Source organism: Lissotriton helveticus, chromosome 3_2 (assembly GCF_964261635.1).
Source record: "Lissotriton helveticus chromosome 3_2, aLisHel1.1, whole genome shotgun sequence".
In the NCBI taxonomy this organism is placed as follows: Eukaryota; Metazoa; Chordata; class Amphibia; order Caudata; family Salamandridae; genus Lissotriton; species Lissotriton helveticus.
This window is the reverse complement of record NC_136062.1, coordinates 137,050,140-137,068,691: the sequence shown is the minus strand read 5'-3', so window position 1 is coordinate 137,068,691 and position 18,552 is coordinate 137,050,140. Positions and strand designations below refer to the sequence as shown.

The following is an 18,552-nucleotide window of genomic DNA, read 5'->3' as shown; positions in this document are numbered from 1 at the left end:
TTATATGTAAATACACAGTTGTTTTGATTTGAGTGTAGAAGGGATCTCTTCTAGGTCCTGATGAAAAGCCAGGGGAGGGCTTTGAAACATGTCAACACAGGAGACAATGCTCATTAAAGCATAGTGTCTCAATCTCATTCCCCACTTTTAACGATACCAGCTCAAAGGAACATTAAAATTGATTTTTTCCACCGTGCCAGGTATTTTTTAGTTTTTCACCATTCACTCACTTCTGACCCTTCCACTCACACACAGTATTGTTTTTCATAACCAGAGCTCCCAAGTACTCGTAGGTCGCAGCACGCCCCGTCCCGCAGCGGGCGATAAGAATCCAATGATGAAGCATGCCACCAAGGGTCCTTTTGGTGGGTGAGAGGTATTTAAACAAAGCTGTGTGCTTTCCACCATTGTAAGAGACACACGTAGTCTGGAGGAACACTTTTATACTTTCCCATAAGGGTGGATTCCTTTGTTTTTTGACAATACGTCGACAAACATCAAGGGTGTAATAGAGGCCTGACCAAGCCCCACGCCTTACAAGGGGACTGCCATAGCTCCATTAAACCAGCTGCAAAGAATCTAAATAATTACAAAAAAGGCAACTTCAAAAAGTTGCATCACGTTAGAAAGGCCGGCAAAGACCTTCCATTTTTTGCCAGTGATGACAAAAAAAACCATTAAACTCAATATTTGCACATGCAGGTTCTTGGAGCCCAGTGCTGGAGAGGAACTGGGACCAGAGGCTGACAGAAGGTGTTTGAAGTGCCAGCTATAAGACAGGTCAGACGTGACATGGAGACAAAAGCAGAATACAGAGATCTTTATGTCCCCAAAGATGTTCAGGGGATTAAAATGAAGATAAGGTAACTCTGGTGAATACTGTTCTTGCTGGAGAGATCTGCATTTTGTCTAGTTACCATTTTTGACATCACATAGAAGGACAGAGGGTTAATGTACCTACTGTAAAGCACAACGTGTATCAAGCAGATCACATATTTGTATTTTATGTAAATAGCTCAGTGAGTTACTGCTTTTGTCACAGAAAGCTTTTGTTACTTGCAGTTAAGTTACAAACCATGTAATATAGCACAGTGACTGATGAACTGTCAACAGAGAGCTGCATGCAAACTGCAAGGCATACGTTTAGAACCTTTCTGTTTTGTCACTGGCACCATGTCTCACTTTGAGAGTCCAGGGCTGCCTACACAAACACCCAGGAATGGCTTTCGCGTTGGAGGTGCCTGGTGCAACAATCTTTGTTCGCACCCCTTCTTCGCCATGACATCCTAGGCACATTTTTTTATTCTGCTGGTGGAATCCTAGGAATATTGGTAAATCCTGTTACTATTTGTAACACAGAATTACTAATAAATTTAAATTCTGCTGCTATGCCGGCATTAAAAATTATGCAGTGCTTTCTAAAGTTTAGAAAACTTCTTCATACCACTTAGCGCCCATGTATACCCTGGTTACATTTTCTATTGTGCGAGTCCCCGGGCTGACCACTGTACTCAGATGGCAATTAATTCTCCAATTTGTAAGTTTTTTATGTTTCCTTTATAAGGCCTGAACAGGTGAAAAATATAATAACATCTTTGTGAAAGGGAACCCAAGCCCACACAATAATTTGAATTACGCTCATTAGTAAAACAAAATAAAAATATGATTTCAATGCGGTTGTCCGTTCTGCACATTTTATGTGCAAGGAAACTTTGCAGTGCTATTGATTGCTATTAGCGTGTCTGTTTGTTGTGTGAACAAAGCTTATATAGCAACTGCTTCTGATATGCCTGCTTTCCATCAGGGAAGCTTGAGGTGCAGCTCTGTGTGCTATTCCTCTTCTGTGTGAAGGAAAATGCACTGGTGCTGCCTATGCATAACCTACATGAGTAAATCTTGCTCTCCTTTGCAGTGCTGCTATCTGCGCAGTACCTGCTATGGTGCGCGTGTGAAATTGGCACTGCTGCTACCTATGAACTACGTCTTGTAGTGAAGGGGAGTGGATGTGGCCTTATGGCTAGAACGGTTGACCTTGAAGCTGGGGTACCAGGTTTGAGTCGCGGCAGGGAAACTCAACATCCTGTGATTCTAGGAAAATCACGTAATCTCCCCGTGCCCAACAAAAAATGAATGTGTCCCTCTTTAACGCAACTGGTGCTCACTTAAAGCGAGCTGATAGCTTTGGTCTAGTTCGCACTATATAGAAAACCGGAAGAAAAAAAAAGTGTGAGTAACTGGTCTGTGCTGTACCAGTTCATTGAGTGAGAATCTTGCTCTATTGCTACTTAAGTTATTCCATTCTACTGAAAGTGGAGAAAAACTCTCCTCTGCACATATATGACCAATTTATGAGACTGATCTGACAAAACTGAGGGTGAATGGGGTGGGAGGTATTTATAGGGGTTAGGACTCTGCATGGTGGCAATGAAAGACTAACTGAATACGAGTTACGGAGGCAGAGAGTAGCAAAGGAACAGCAAAGGAGAAGGAAACATGAAGTGGAGGCAAAGGGAGAGAATACTAAAGGGGATAGGAAACGTGAGAGGTATAGGAGAGAAAAAGACTGAAAAACACCTAAAAGGGAGACAATGAAATGGTAGAGGACAACAAATGAGAAAGAAAGAAGGTGAATAAAGAAAATAGAAAAGCAAAAGAAATATAAGAAAGTGGGTAATAACCAAGAAATGCAAGATGAGGAAGAAACAAGAAAGGAAAGGGAAAGGAAAATACACATACAGAAAAGAACTTTCAGGAAAACACAGGAGTTGTAAAATGGAAGGGAGGGTCATAAACAATAGAGAAAGTAACACTAAAAGTTGAACAATGGAAATGATGCAGAACTTGTTGAACTCCTTGAAGCTATTTGTATAAATGAAAACCCTGCTCATAGCTTGTGGGTAGGTTGCAAGGGTGTGGTGCTTGAAAGCGGCAGGTAGTAGGGTGATCAAATATGCGGAAGCCACCTCGCAGTACATTCCAGGAGGTTTTGTTATGCCACTTGCCCATATTTGTAATGGGAAAAGCGAAACTACAATACTCAAATTGCTACCACACTAAATGTATACCAAGCTTAAGGTGCCACTTTACACCGCTCTACTTGGCAGGTACATTCCGAGTACAGCTGTGTCACAGTGAGCATGTGAATATCTGTTCTATTTCAAACATTATCCTGACAGTTCAACTCTTGTTAGCCGTTGACAACACCTCCGGCTTCAGTTCCTTCCACTTTTCTCTTAGATTTGATTTCACATCGTCTGATGCAAAAACGTAGTCGATAGACTTGTAGGAAAGGTCCCATATTTGTGCTGGGTTCAACTCAAATGTACTGGCAGCAAGCTGGTACTCCTGAGAGAGATCTGTTGCAAAGACACCTTTATCATCTGTCTAGAAAAGTGAAACAAAAAAAAACAACATGATTTATATGGTATTCATCTTGGACTTAAATCGTGTAGCCCTCTTTTGAGGGGATTAACTACAGTTAATGGAACTACTACTGTTAACACAATGCAGCATATAGGCAACAAACAGAATTACAGCTGGATAACAGTGAATAACGGGAAGGTGTTTCACCATCAAGTTCTCTGTGGCATCAAATAGAAAATGAAAGCAAAGGTCATGTTTTGTACCTCACTTTGAACTCAGAGCAAAATCATCCCCATCATTCACTGTCGCCCATGTACAAAGTTATGTTATACATGCCCCCCCAAAATTATATCGCCGGCCAAAAAGTGAGAGGAAAAACTTGCTAATACTATTCTTAACAGTATCCCATAAAAAGTAGGATGTGGCACACTAACATTGCATTAATATTTCTTTGCACAAGATAAGATATCTTGTTAGATCTAAGGGTCCTCACCCACAATTCTTGGCATGCTCCATTATTGGGCCTTGCTCATTCTCAACATCTATCTTGTTGCAACGGGCTCCACCACCAATGGGAGCTTTGGATATTATAAACAGAGATCTGGGTTATATTCTTCGAAGGATGTTTAATTGTCTGTTTAGGAAAATGTTCTATACAGCAATAATACAAACTGAGCAGCTGAAACTCCGTAATTTGGCATCCTTTTTTTTTACTTTGTTTTTATTCATGTATGATCGCCACACAAATATAGAATAACCGTCAAATAAGAAATCAAATGGTACAGAGGGTTTTAGTAACAAAGTGAACATGTGGTTCATAAGCTTATGAACTAAACATACTTATGAAAAAGTTACTTTCCTATAACTTAAGTTCTCCAGTGTTGCATAAATCATACCAATAAGCAAACCATTAACATTGTTTACTTTTTCATTTAGCCAAAGTGATGCTATGGCCTTAAAACCCATTGCTCAGGCCATGGAAAAATCTAATCTCACAGAGAACAAAGAGTTATGTTCCCTAACATCATCACCATCGAGCCGGGTGGGTCGTTTTTAAAAGATATCAATGCAGGAGAACTGCTCCAAAGCATTGCTTCTACCATCAATCAACAAGCCTGGTAGTAGAGTAGCAAGAAGGGTTTTACTTAGGAAGGTGAGCCAGTAAAGTATAATTTCGAATGGAATCACTCCTCATAATAACCTGTCGCACTCACATCTCCACTCTGGCTTATGAGTTTACGATGTAGGACTGGGCATAGCCATCAGTTGCACGAAGTGCAATACAAATGCCACAGTACAATACAAGCATGGTCAACTTTCTTCCTGTTGTATCCCTTGACATTTCTTTCAGACAGATCGTGGCTTAGAAAGCATTTGTAGTTGTTAAGCTCTCAGTTAGTGTGCTGTGATTCTGCCCGGGAATGGATCATTTCATTTGACATCCTACAATATTTACAGGCAATATCCAATCTAGAAATAACCTGCTTTAACAAGGGTACCCTTTAACTGAAGAATCAATAGAAAAAAAAGAGCTAGAAGAACAAAATGCTTCTTGGCATCATAATCTTTTCAGCCTTAGTCGATGTGCACTGAAAGAAGACACATAAAAAACTGCTGAATTAACATGAACATTTGAATACATTTTTCAAGAAAAGGTGGAAGGTGCACTCGTAGCAAAGTTAGACACGTAAGCAGTAGTTCCAAAAAGTGCTTCCTTTATTAAATCAATCCTTAAAAACCGGCACACAACCAACGCGTTTCGTTCCCAGTAGTGCCAAAAGGGAACTTCATCAGGGCTCTTAAATATTCAACCAATCGGCGATGATAAGTTATATGCTTGAACCAGTGACGTCCTAAATGGCACAATTCGCCTGGGATAAAGTAGATAAGGATCTCCTAAATATTCAATCAATCGGCGATAATAAGTCATATGCTTGAACATGTGACGTCCTAAAGGGCACAATTTGCCTGGGTCAAAGTAGATGAGGATCTTACGCTATTAGTTTTGAGGAGCGTCTCTAGAAAGATCTTAAAGGTAGTAAATGCAAGTCGCCACTTATATGTCACTAAATCCTGACTTGTACTCTCCAAGAAAAGATTTCGTGAAACGGCATGATAACTAGCAAATATTTGTACGTACTACCTTTAAGTCCGTTCTAGAGAGACTCCTCAAACCTAATAGCGTAAGATCCTCACCTACTTTTACCCAGGCGAATTGAGCCCTTTAGGACGTCACTTGTTCAAGCATATAACTTATAATCGCCAATTGATTGAATATTTAAGAGATCCTTATCTACTTTATCCCAAGCGAATTGCGCCCTTTAGGACGTCACTGCTTCAAGCATATAACTTATCATCGCCGATTGGTTGAATATTTAAGAGCCCTGATGAAGTTCCCTTTTGGCACTACTGGGAACGAAACGCATTGGCTCTGTGCCGGTTTCTAAGGATTGATTTAGTAAAAGAAGTACTTTTCGGAACTAACGCTTACATGTCTTACTTTGGTAAGAGTACACCTTCCAACTTTTCTTGAAAAACTGTGACTGTGATTCGCACCTTTTGACGACGGGTGCAGGAAGTGCGTTGCACCATTTTGTTACTGATTGTACATGTGGATTGGTTGAGCTGGACTTCGGTCTGTTATTTGTTTTCTTGTGCTAACATGAACAATTGAATCAACTTTAGAAACAAACATCTGTTGCCTGAACATGAAATACCTAGACAAAACAAGCGACAAGCGGCGTTTGGTAAATCAGGAACCATTAGGTTGATTAAACAATGTGGCCTGGAGCACAGTCACAGGATCGGAGGACTATCTCAATTTACAAATCGGTCTAACACAGACTTTTATACAGTTCATTGAATTGTATAAAATAGTTACGCCTATCCTTTTTTATTAAGGAATCTGAACCTCTGTCTTTGGAGCCAATAATTAATGTATTGGACGAAGAATCCAGGTGGGCCTCCGACCATGCGTGGACACAATGTGGCCAGTGGGTAATTGTCCAGATGTTCAGCATGAGGAGCAAGTGATCACTGCGTGTATCATGTGTGTTGTACCATGACTGGCTATGTGTTCCTAACTTCATGTGGCATCTGACTTTATGGTGTTTTGGGAATGAGTGCACCCCTCTGGCCATGTGTGCTTTATTGGGGCCAATCTCCATAGACCATTGTGCTGCTGTTGCACCTATCTTTGGGACAGATCTAGGATTTCCTATTCGCGTGTTTGTCTGCCAGCTAAGTGCCACCCTCCAACCTGTGACCAGTTAATCGGAGACCTCAGGCTGGGGTCTCAGGGCCTGCCTACCGACATATTTCTGATTCTGGGTTGACGTGGAGTTCACTTCAGGCGAAGACGTCCAAAAAAGATGCAATTTCATTTTTATACATGAATGTATCGTTGTTCATATTGATATTGACTTTTTCAATATTGACACATTGATTAAGACTTTTTCCTAATACGAATTTGCTGAAGGGTCTTGTACTGTAAAGTACACAATATTACGTAGAGTGGGCTTTGGACCAACCCCATACTCATGACTGGATAGCTACCTGCTCTCTATTGGATTGGCTTCTTCCCTATTCTGTCTGGCATGCCCCTGCAGCAGGTTTTCTCTAATTTATTTTTTATTGGCTTAGTTGCATTCTTCCACTTCTGATATGTCACCAATTTTCATGTTTATATATGGTGTAATTTCGTATTCAGCAATTTATGCAAGTGCATGTCCTGATTCTTCCTCTGCTATTGTGATGTATTCCTATAGGTTCTGTATCGATCCCCCTATTCCTGTCCCTATTCTGGTTAACAAGTTAACTAGCAGCCATCCCATGAGGCAGAAAACCCCCATGATGCAGGAACCGTTATCTGATTAAGCCACACTACGGCACAGGAACGTGTTATCTGATTAGGTCATAACGCTTGCCATCTAATTAGACAAGCAATATTCCTCCAGCCCCTGATAAGGCATACGGAGTTCTCAAAACAAATCAAACCTATGACAACCTGGGAAAAACCCTGCGGCCATTGTTTTGATTTCACCGAGAACTTCAGCAAAAGAATGTGCTAACGACCAGGTCGTATGACATCCTTATTGACGTATCTATGTCCATCCTTACGTCAATCTCGGCACCTTAAAGGTATAAATATTACCGATATTTCCCTATGCAAACACACGCGGTGGTGACGAGATCGGAGCAGCCAGACTTGCCGAAGCCCAGAGCAGAGCAGACCCCGCTGGCGCAGCCCCGCCTTCCTGACGCGCTGAGAACGAGACGCTGCTTTCTCCTGCCGAGAAATCCAGCTCCGGCGCTTCCGGGTAGCCCTCGCAGGCAGCCTGGAATATCGAGACCAGAGACGAGAGATACCATCCCTCATTCATCCTAGATTCCAGGTACAGAACTGAATAACCCCTTGCAGAGAATTCTTTAGTCAGTCACTTGGCAAAACAAACTTAACTTAAACTGCTACTTTCTATTCCCGCCCACGTATTAGGCTTAGGTCAGGTACATCTGGGGTAGGCGTAGTTAGAAACACCAGTTGAGTACGATTAGTCAAATGTATATATGTATGTATCTATTTTATCCATTTTAAACCACCTTATGGCTTAGAAACCATATAAATGTTTTTACAGTATTATTTTATACTTCTGCTTTTATTGTATGCACTTTACTTAACCATAAGTATTGCAATAATATCGATCCATTTCTCTTGTACGAGAAAAGAGACTGATCAATAAATAACATCTTTTATTGAACACGCCCGTCTCTTCCTTTTCTCTACAATCTGGTGAGACTAAGAATGCACGTACTGACTGAGTAAAATAAGTCGTCTTTTGTTTTCACACGACTCTAGAGATACACTCTTGATTAGGGGAGAGCAAAGTTGTCATGTTCTATGGTTGTCAGAAACTAAATCCCTTCTTGTCTATCCAGGGAGGTTCAACTCCTCCTTGCCTATTCGAGAAAGTTTCTAGTGAACTCTGAGCTAGCTGGCAAACCCAAAACTTTAAGTCTAATATCGACAGTAGTAGACCTAGTTAACGTCTGGTCTAGGCCTATACTATTGAAGGTATTATTCCAATGCGCAGAGCCTATTGGGATAATAGGAACTACACTACATGGCGCCCAACGCGTTTGGATAGGCGATAAAACTAACGTAAGACATTTAGAGTAACTCAGTCGTGCTTTTTCACTCAGACCCCTTTTTTTCCCATAATACTCCAAAGACGTCCGGAGTGGGTGAAAGGTAATATCCGCCAGACCTCGCAGGAGGAAACTCCTATGTATGGTCCTTGGTTTAGTCAACGTTGAAGGATACACTGTTCCAAAATATTGTGCATCTAATTTTTGTTTCCATAAGAACCTGATCTGCAAACAAACAAAATAACCTTCTGGACAGTACAATGTCAGACAGTGAAGGAGAAAGAGAGGCAGTTAGAATAGCAACTGAACTCGCAGCAGCGGATACTGCTATGCAAGAAGCAGACCCGGGTATAATAATCATCCCGGTCAACACAAGAAAATCTATAACTTTAAAACTTATAGAAAATGGACTGACACCTAGAGGTGGCACAGTCATATTCGTAATTGAGGCACACGAATATCGGCAGACAGAGGTGTTCTACACATGGATAAACTTTCCAGCAGCTAATGCTGTAACAAAGGTCTTCCACTATTACAAAACAGAGGAACCTTCTAATGAGTACACTCCTTTCGAGGAGGTGGAAGTACCACTTAAATTTCAAGAGCATCTGCTCTTATTTAATGGCGCCCTAAAACATAATAATCACATCACCAGGCTCGGTCCATTAGGTAGACCAGGAGCAACGTGGCCGGTTCTAGCCGGATACACACCACATCCAGACATCGATGGGATGTCTGCAGCAGAGCTTTTAACACAGCTAAAACAATTAATAAAATTACATAGACAATTAGTCCAATATGTGATGCGGACCTCAACAATTCAACCAGCAATTAAAATTCCACAGCTGACCCCTCATCAGGGGAACACAAATAAAATTACACCACAGAACATACAGTCCTGCCTAGGTAAGGTACCAGCTAAACGGGAACAAATACCATTCTGGTTAGCACAAAAAATCACCCAAATAGAGGCGGTGTTTCCAGACACCACCCCGTTAGAAAAACACAGGATTCTGACTATCTGTCTTCCAATGGGAATCGCACCACACGTGGAGGACTGTGACACTTGGGGTACAGTCTTTGCTTCCATCTACACAAAAACGCACGGTGTTCCATCCATTTCGGTAATACCAGATGTGCTAAAACAAATTCAAGACGAATACGGTCCAGAACCCGCTTTAACTCTTGGTATGAAATTACTAAAAGACTTCAAGCAGGTCTCGGCTATATTATTAGCCAACATAAAGGGAGAAGCAGCAAACGTGGCGATCCGCCAGAGGTTAAAGGAGACAGATATAGCAGACCAACCAGCTGAAATTGCCAGAATTATAGAAAAATCCTATGAGGAACTAGGTAGAGATAGTTTAGGTGGAATACCAGTAAAACCACAACTGATTGAAAGTCCTGGAAAAATATTTTTTAATAATAATTCAACATCACAAAAAAAGAGCTGGGATGGAAACAAACAATCCAATCCTAAAGAAAAGAAATTCCAGTCCAGTGGAAGGTCTCCTCGGCGGAGAGAAAAATCTCCGAACCAAAGACACAGGTCACCCCAAAGTGACCCCTCTGGGAAAAGATATAACCTTAGAAATAGGAATAATATAAAGAAGCCTGATAGATATCAAGACATTGATACACGTCCCTCTCAATCTTTTCAGACTTCCTCGCAGAAATCGGAAAGAAGAGGACGATCAGAACAAAGAGAAGAGCACGCCAAGTCCAAAGACAAGGAATCTGCTCATCTAAAAAAGAAACTACAATTTCCAAAAAAGAAGGTAGCCAGTATCAAGGTAGTAAACAATGCCGAGAATACTGAGGACACAACTGAAAAACTGAGAATGGGCTCAGACAATGCTAGACAGCGCAGCAGAAGTGAGCATAGCTCGCAAAGTCCTTATGAATCATCTGGAGACAGTGGACACGAATGAATATCTTCAAGTGGAAACTGCAGACACCAGAGTTAGCAAACCTCACAAAATATATGAAATAACTTTACGTATAGAAGGGGATAAGACTAGAAAAATAAGGGGACTATTTTGGGATAATCTCTCCAAGGGCTATGACATCCTTCTAGCTGAAAAAGACTGGCCACCAGAGTTTGTCAGGGAGTGCCCTCATGGCGAAGAAATAATTATGCCTGCCTTCTCAAATCATATCCCAATTCATAAAAAATACACACTTGCCAGAAAGTGGGCAGTAGCTCAAGCTCCTGCTTTATATAAAAATCATGTAGGATGGGATGAGGACTCTCCTCCTCACAAAATCCAGTTAAAATCACAACCTACTGCACAAAGGCAGTATCCAATCAAGCAAGAAGCTAAAAAACAGGTAAAAGAAATTCTAGATCAATTAGAATACCAGGGGGTGATTGAAACTTGCACCTCACAAATGAACAACCCTTTGTTTCCGGTCTCCAAACCAGACAATTCATATCGTCTAGTTTTGGATTACAGACACCTTAACTCATGTTGCAAAACTTTTGCAGTGCAAAATTCGCATAGTGCTGCACTAATGAATAACATAGTGCGCAAAAAATACAAAACAACATTAGACATCTCTAATGGATTCCTTTGTCAAAACATAGCACCAGAGAGCAGATATTTGTCTGCGTTCTCAATAAATGGCACTCAAAAACAATTCTGTCGGTTAGCCCAGGGGTACAAGAATAGCCCAGGGGTATTCTCAGCGAGAGTAACAGAGTTACTACAAACATATGATGACGAAGCATTATCTTATGTCGATGACATATACCTAACAGATGATGACTTGGATACTCACTTGAAGAGAGTGAACACCATAATACTTGGGTTCGCAGCCGAGGGTTACAAATTCAACTTTAAAAAATCGAGAATTGCCCATCTAACAGTCCTGTTCTTAGGATATGAATTATCAAGTGAAGGCAAAAGCCTGGCTGACAATTTCCTAGAGAAATGTGCCGTACTCCAAGCACCTAGAACACTAAAAAACCTACAGTCAATTCTAGGCTTCCTGAATTTCGGAAGAACATACATTGCAAATTACGCAGAAAGGGTCAAACCCCTTTATGATCTAATAAAACCAGATTTTAAAAGAACCAATTGGACTCAAATACACACAGAAATTCTGAGATCCTTACAAACAGACATGTTAATTAAAACAAAATTAGAAACACGTGATAACACACGCAATCTTGTGATTCGAGTCATCCCAGGAAGATGCGGATTCACATACCTGACCTCTAATGAGGGAGAAAAGGTACCAATTGCATTCAAATCACACTTGTACACAGAAGCTGAAAAGAAATTCAGCATTAAAGAAAACATTGTTCATGCAGTTCAAACCGCAATAGCTAGAGAAAAAGATCAAGCGGACGGTAGACACATCACAGTCAGAACAGCAGAATCAGCCTTTGAGGCATTAACAACACTGTGTAATTTACCAACAACAACATTGAATCCGGAATGGATACAATGGGTGAATTCAATTACAACGGACAAAGTATACTACTACTTTGATCCAGAACTAAAGGAATTGAAAAATCTAGAATATGAAAGAACATTCCCTCTGCCAATCGACATTCTGCCCTTACGACAATACGCTTGTGTAATCTATACAGACGGACATGCTCAACCCTCCGTTTGGGGAGAACAAGCATACAATCCCACATGTGAGATTACAAAAGAAGTGTGGCGCGGAGGTAATCTAAGACCTCTATTAACAAAAACACACTCAGTAGAAACAAATTCAGAACAACAGACTGAAATAATAGCATTGAAAATGGCGCTAGATAATGCGGAATGCGAATTCCCGACACTTATAGTGTCCGATTCATATTACTGCGTCAAATCATATAACAACGATTTGCAGACATGGATTCAAAACGGTTACAAAGATAACACAGGTGCAACAATAAAGCAAAAACTGCTTTGGGAACAAATAGTTCTGTTACAAAAAGAACTACCAAAGACTCACGTGATACATACACTGAGTCATCAGCGTGATGGCGTTCACGTTGCAGAGAATTCATTGGCTGAGACAGCCACAGCGGTAGCAACTAAATCGGCTTCCGTAGCTCAAAAAAAGCGTACAGTGAAGTATATTGACGGTGAAACAGTGCTGGCGGTGAAAACGTCATCAAAAGGCGACTGCTCAGCGCTACCGATCAACTATCCACTCAATTATACATACATAATCGATGCAAACTCCGTCCCTTTTGCTCGAATCCCTGGAGTGGGGGATAGAGTGATTCCAAACATGGACAGGAGAACCTTGTTAATAGCAGACGCACATATGGGCGAGGGTCTCAGACACCTCAAACTAAAAGATTCTCTGGAAGAATTACAATCAAGGTACTGGTGGCCAGGCATGAGCCTGCATCATACCATGTTTGTAAAGAACTGCCGAAACTGTAACAGAAATCGCAGTGGTGAGAGAAACGGTGTAATACCGTGTCGTTTCACTCCAGAAAAGATCAACAGTAAAAAGCAAAGCGTCCGATTAACATATACAGGCTAGTTTCCACTTATAATGTAGATCACCAGCACTCGGCTGACGTCTGGACTGTTATACAAAGATTTGCGAGTCTAAATGGCATATACGCTAGAAGCATGCTACGCTTGACCATTGTTTTCACTCTAGCCCTCCAGCCTGAGGGGAAACATGGCCAAATGAGCATAGCACAGCGGGACTCTTCTCACTTCCTTCCTGAGGGATACGGGATGGTGTAAAGAAAAAACCAAGGCATAAAGCTATCTATAACAGAAAGATATTAGGTTCGGGAGCTGGGTGGGTCAAACATCTAATAAGTGTCCAACGTAGTCTAAATAACCTGCCTAGAAATTCTCTGAAGGGATTCAGTCCGTACGAATTATTGTTTGGAACTAGGATGTTAGTCTTAGACCTCGACAGTCAGACTTCAGTGGTGAAGGAAAAAAGCTTTGATATCAAAGATCGTTTGGCTATTTTGCAGGACTTAAACGAAACAAGAAAAGACCTGAGCAACATAAAGTTGAAACAGCAGCCAACAACCACTGAAGAACCACCACCTGTCCCAGCAAGACCTGTCTGGATTCCAAAAGTCGGGGATCTAGTCAGAGAAAAGATCGCGGTAAAGAAGGAATTTGGGCCTTCTTACAGAAAAGCAGTTCCTGTCTTGTCTATCAACGGGACAAGATCAGTTGTACTACCGCCGCTTGCTGGTAAAAAGGAGAACCGAGTTGTATCCATCGACCTGGTAAAACCACAATCATGTGGCCGATAACAAATAGTAGGCCAAGTGGACTCCCGATAAGTAGTAGAACACCAAGATTTGCTACTAATACAGAGGTCCAAACTAAGAGGCTAATCACATTCGAAACGCCTACAGAACTACAACAAGGACTATGCAACAATGCATTGGAACTTAAACCTCTGAAAACCCAAATAAAAACATTTAGCAGAGACACACCAATCTACAATGAAGTAACAAACGAATATGCAAGAAACAGTAATCCTGAAGCAATTGGAACAATTGACAGAACTGCATCCGGCTACTTCATAAACTTCGATGATTCCTCTGAAGACCTAAGTGAATCAAAAACACAGCCATCAACAAAAACATTTAAAGATAAAGTTAAAGTACTTTTGAAACAACTGAAAGAAACATATCTGATTTCTCCATGGATTGAATTTTGGGTGGGTTTTGGTGCATTTATCCTCATACTTTGGCTAATCATGGTACTAACTTTGGGACGCTTCATTGGGGGAAAATATGCTAAAATGGACACAGCAAGTCAGAAAATCAACTTGATCCTCAAACCACACACATCTTCACACGTCGAGAAAAGAGAACTTTCTTCAGTCAACTTCACAGCCAATCCTATACCGGGTGGGGTAGCATGGGACAACACTGACTACGAAATTTATGGTCCGGTTGAAATCCTGAAATATCCACACCAAATTAAGATCTCGTTGAGTGACTTTGTAAAAGCAAGCTCATTTGCTGATGATTGGGACTTTGAAAGTATAAATAATATGATGTCTGACTTAGTGATGTCTGCTAAATTTACAAAACATGATTATGTGCAGGGTCCGACAAATTATGATAGTATGTACTGTTATAACCACTATGGTAACCATTTTCTACATAGATCTGCACAACCTAGAAATGTTTTAAATTATAATCAATGGGAACATTGTGCAACCCCTCCAAAAGGAAGCTCAAGAACCGTTTATGACAAATATTCATACTTTTCAGGTTTCAACTCAAGTAATGCTGAAACATTTTATTTCAAATTGTCAAATAAGACAGGGACAAAGACCATGATAACAAACACGAAATTGATATATTCAGACTCATTCTTTGAACAAATGAATACTTTTGGTTTTGATTATTGGGACAAAAATGTTGAAGTAAAGAGTGTTTGGGGTACAAAAGAATGGCAAGTACAGGGTATAGAATCTTTGTTTAGAGCCTGCATGATCCCAGAACAAATTATATTTTTAAATGACACTGTTCAACAAACTACCTGTCTCGGCCTAGCCAAAATCAAAGACTTAAATAAACCGTCTATTCCAAAACCAACAATGAACAGCAATAGCTCTACAGATGAAGAGATAGACGTAAATTATGTATTAAACCAAAACAGAACACATCCAGATTGGAAACAGTGGTTGATCTGGCCCACAGATACTAATAACTGTCAAGACAGATTCCTGAACAAAACACAGGGGTTCAAAATGACCAGGCCAGACCCTAGATATTCCCAAAGACAACACCCAGGGATAATAACCACCTACAGTGTGGGCAAATTATGCCTTCAGTGGCTACAAACTTCCACACTGGCAGAAATTAAGCAACACCTAACTTTACTTACTGATGGTGCTGACTTGCGTGATTTCATTATGGGACCACGCAAACAGCGTCAGAAACGTTTCATAGCAGCCTCTGTATATGCAGCATACAACGAGGCCTGGAAGGTGACTCAAATTGAGACAGCAGAAAGTATACGGGAAATTGATCGTATTAATTTGGAAAAATCACTTTCTGTAGTGGACAATGGGTTAATGACTCTGTCCTCCAGAATTTTTTCTTTGGACAGCATTGTGTCTTCAGCAATCGACATATTATCGCAAGACTTACTGATGTTACAACACGGTCAGTCCCAATTGCGTTCTATTGTACAGCTTGGCTGGACGTTACAAAATCTGCGTTCAGGCTATGTGCCTTGGCGTTTAATCAACACAACGTCACTATTCAATATCTTTAACCTTACTGATAAACAAATCAGTATGGCACAGAAGGGTGCTGATTATACAATCCTGAGCATTGAGAAACTCGAGAGATTACCAGTGACAATGTCAGAACGACCTGTCAGTGAATGGATAATACATGGGATAATTAATATTCCAATATCTACCTTCAGGTTTCAATACTGCCAAAACTATATACAGGCTGGCATGTACGAAAAATTGGGAAAAGGGTACATTAAAACAACAAGGAACTTGCCCTATTCACATGCATGTGTCAGTAATAAAGGACAGAAAGTGTTTCTTAGTGGCAATAATTGTGCGATGTCACTGAGCGGTACACTTCTGTGTAATGGAATTAGTTTGCATGGAGCCTGTGAAGGGAACTCAAATAACCTTTCATGTCACCAGCTAGGCGCACCTGCAACAGAGATAGAACCATTCTTTCAAAGACTCTATAATGGGAGTTACGTTCTAATTGTGGACCGCAGATGTTGTAGTCTTATGCCCGGGACTCCTTATCTCGTAACTACGACTGCGAAGGTCAAGTGCTGTGGACGCTTATTGTTCCCCAGCTCCCTTCCAGACAGGGAGGCACGTGGCCCAACTTGAAAATTACTTCTATTCGAATAGATACTTTAAGCAGAATGAAAACAGTGCTTCTTCAGACGCCGACCAGGCTCACGTCATCAAAAGAAACGTATGATCTCCTAGTCGCAAGGACGACTGCAGAGATTCACTCATTGTTATCAACTAATTCCCCCATACATTTCGCAGAAATCCTGAATGAAATCTTAAATATTTCTGATACCAGTGGAGTCTCACAAGTATTTAAGACAGTATTTTCGATGGCATTAACAGCATTCAAAGTCATACTGGGTATTTTTCCAGATTTCGTCCATTCGATTTTTGGCGGACTTCCCCTCATTTTGGGACTAATTGCAGGAATCCTATTCCTAGTCCTTATATTTCGTTATGGCAAACCATGTCACAGACAAAACACCTGCGACAAGGGAAGAAACAATCCTAGCCATTGGATACCGGGACCGGATATCAAAAATCCTGGGACTATCCCGGCTTAGAGACTTGAACATGACTTGGTTTCTTTCATTTCGACCAATGTGGCAACGATGTGTTTTACCTGTATTAAGGTGCTTGCTATGCGGAGAAGAATGCGTGTTAGACACCTGTCTGACGCTACAATCGGATGCGCCAATGGATGCAGAAACATTGTTGAGTCCAATAAAGGCTCATGCTTTGTGCTGCCCTCAACGGCTACCAATCCTGATGACGGCATTCGTGGAAGCTTCACCACTACGATTAAGGGGTAGTGAAGTTCAAGATGAAAGCAGCATTGATCAGGTACGACCTTCTGTCAGCAACTCTAATCAAAACGTCAATGGAGACAATCATGCGCACGAATGCATGGTTACACCTTTTTCCGAGTTAGTGGAACTCTCCCAGGAAGCTGTTGACAGCTTTTTCGACAGTCTAAATGATATGATGTTCTCACCAGAGCAGAAATAGAGACTTTTGAGCAAGCTCGCACACAGCGTTCCCTGAATTTGGCCTTCAACTAGAATAGCAAAATACCATGAACAATTTTCCCTCCAGTTCACGGACAGCAATTTTTTCAGCAGCCCCAAAATATTTTTACGATTTTTTCGGGACACTCATCTTCTGCTTAAAGTAAGAACTATTCTTAGAGAACTAAAATTTCTATTTTTAGATACTTTTTAGACATTAGCTGCCCGCTGGTATGTTCATACTTATTTTATTCTGTGATGGAATGGTCTCAAACCTTTTTTCTGTATTTAGAGCCATTTCATGTGTAAATTCTCATATACAAATTAGTGATAATGTATAGATATGCGTGATTACTTTAGCATTATTCTACAGCTTGAGTGCATATATTACATGTGACTGTTTTTCCCGTATATTTGATAATTTCAAAATGCATTTTATGTATTTTGGGGTGGTAAGGTATACATGATACTCTACAGTCTGTTTTACTATGCATAGATTCGTAAATATGTCCATAGTTAGCGTGGAGTGGGTGTGATGTATTCCTATAGGTTCTGTATCGATCCCCCTATTCCTGTCCCTATTCTGGTTAACAAGTTAACTAGCAGCCATCCCATGAGGCAGAAAACCCCCATGATGCAGGAACCGTTATCTGATTAAGCCACACTACGGCACAGGAACGTGTTATCTGATTAGGTCATAACGCTTGCCATCTAATTAGACAAGCGATATTCCTCCAGCCCCTGATAAGGCATACGGAGTTCTCAAAACAAATCAAACCTATGACAACCTGGGAAAAACCCTGCGGCCATTGTTTTGATTTCACCGAGAACTTCAGCAAAAGAATGTGCTAACGACCAGGTCGTATGACATCCTTATTGACGTATCTATGTCCATCCTTACGTCAATCTCGGCACCTTAAAGGTATAAATATTACCGATATTGCCCTATGCAAACACACGCGGTGGTGACGAGATCGGAGCAGCCAGACTTGCCGAAGCCCAGAGCAGAGCAGACCCCGCTGGCGCAGCCCCGCCTTCCTGACGCGCTGAGAACGAGACGCTGCTTTCTCCTGCCGAGAAATCCAGCTCCGGCGCTTCCGGGTAGCCCTCGCAGGCAGCCTGGAATATCGAGACCAGAGACGAGAGATACCATCCCTCATTCATCCTAGATTCCAGGTACAGAACTGAATAACCCCTTGCAGAGAATTCTTTAGTCAGTCACTTGGCAAAACAAACTTAACTTAAACTGCTACTTTCTATTCCCGCCCACGTATTAGGCTTAGGTCAGGTACATCTGGGGTAGGCGTAG

The 18,552-nt window shown here is 41.1% G+C and overlaps 1 protein-coding gene across 1 annotated transcript in view; it reads right to left on the bottom strand.

Annotated features, from left to right (window-relative positions):
• Positions 1-990: 990 nt before the first annotated feature.
• Positions 991-18,552, bottom strand: part of MAPDA (N6-Methyl-AMP deaminase) — a 173,548-nt gene continuing 155,986 nt past the window's right edge. Inside the window, exon 10 of the mRNA XM_078684933.1 lies at positions 991-3,384. Within this exon, the coding sequence (XP_078541059.1) occupies positions 3,178-3,384 (207 nt within the window). The 3' untranslated portion in view covers positions 991-3,177. The remainder of the gene's footprint in view (positions 3,385-18,552) is intronic.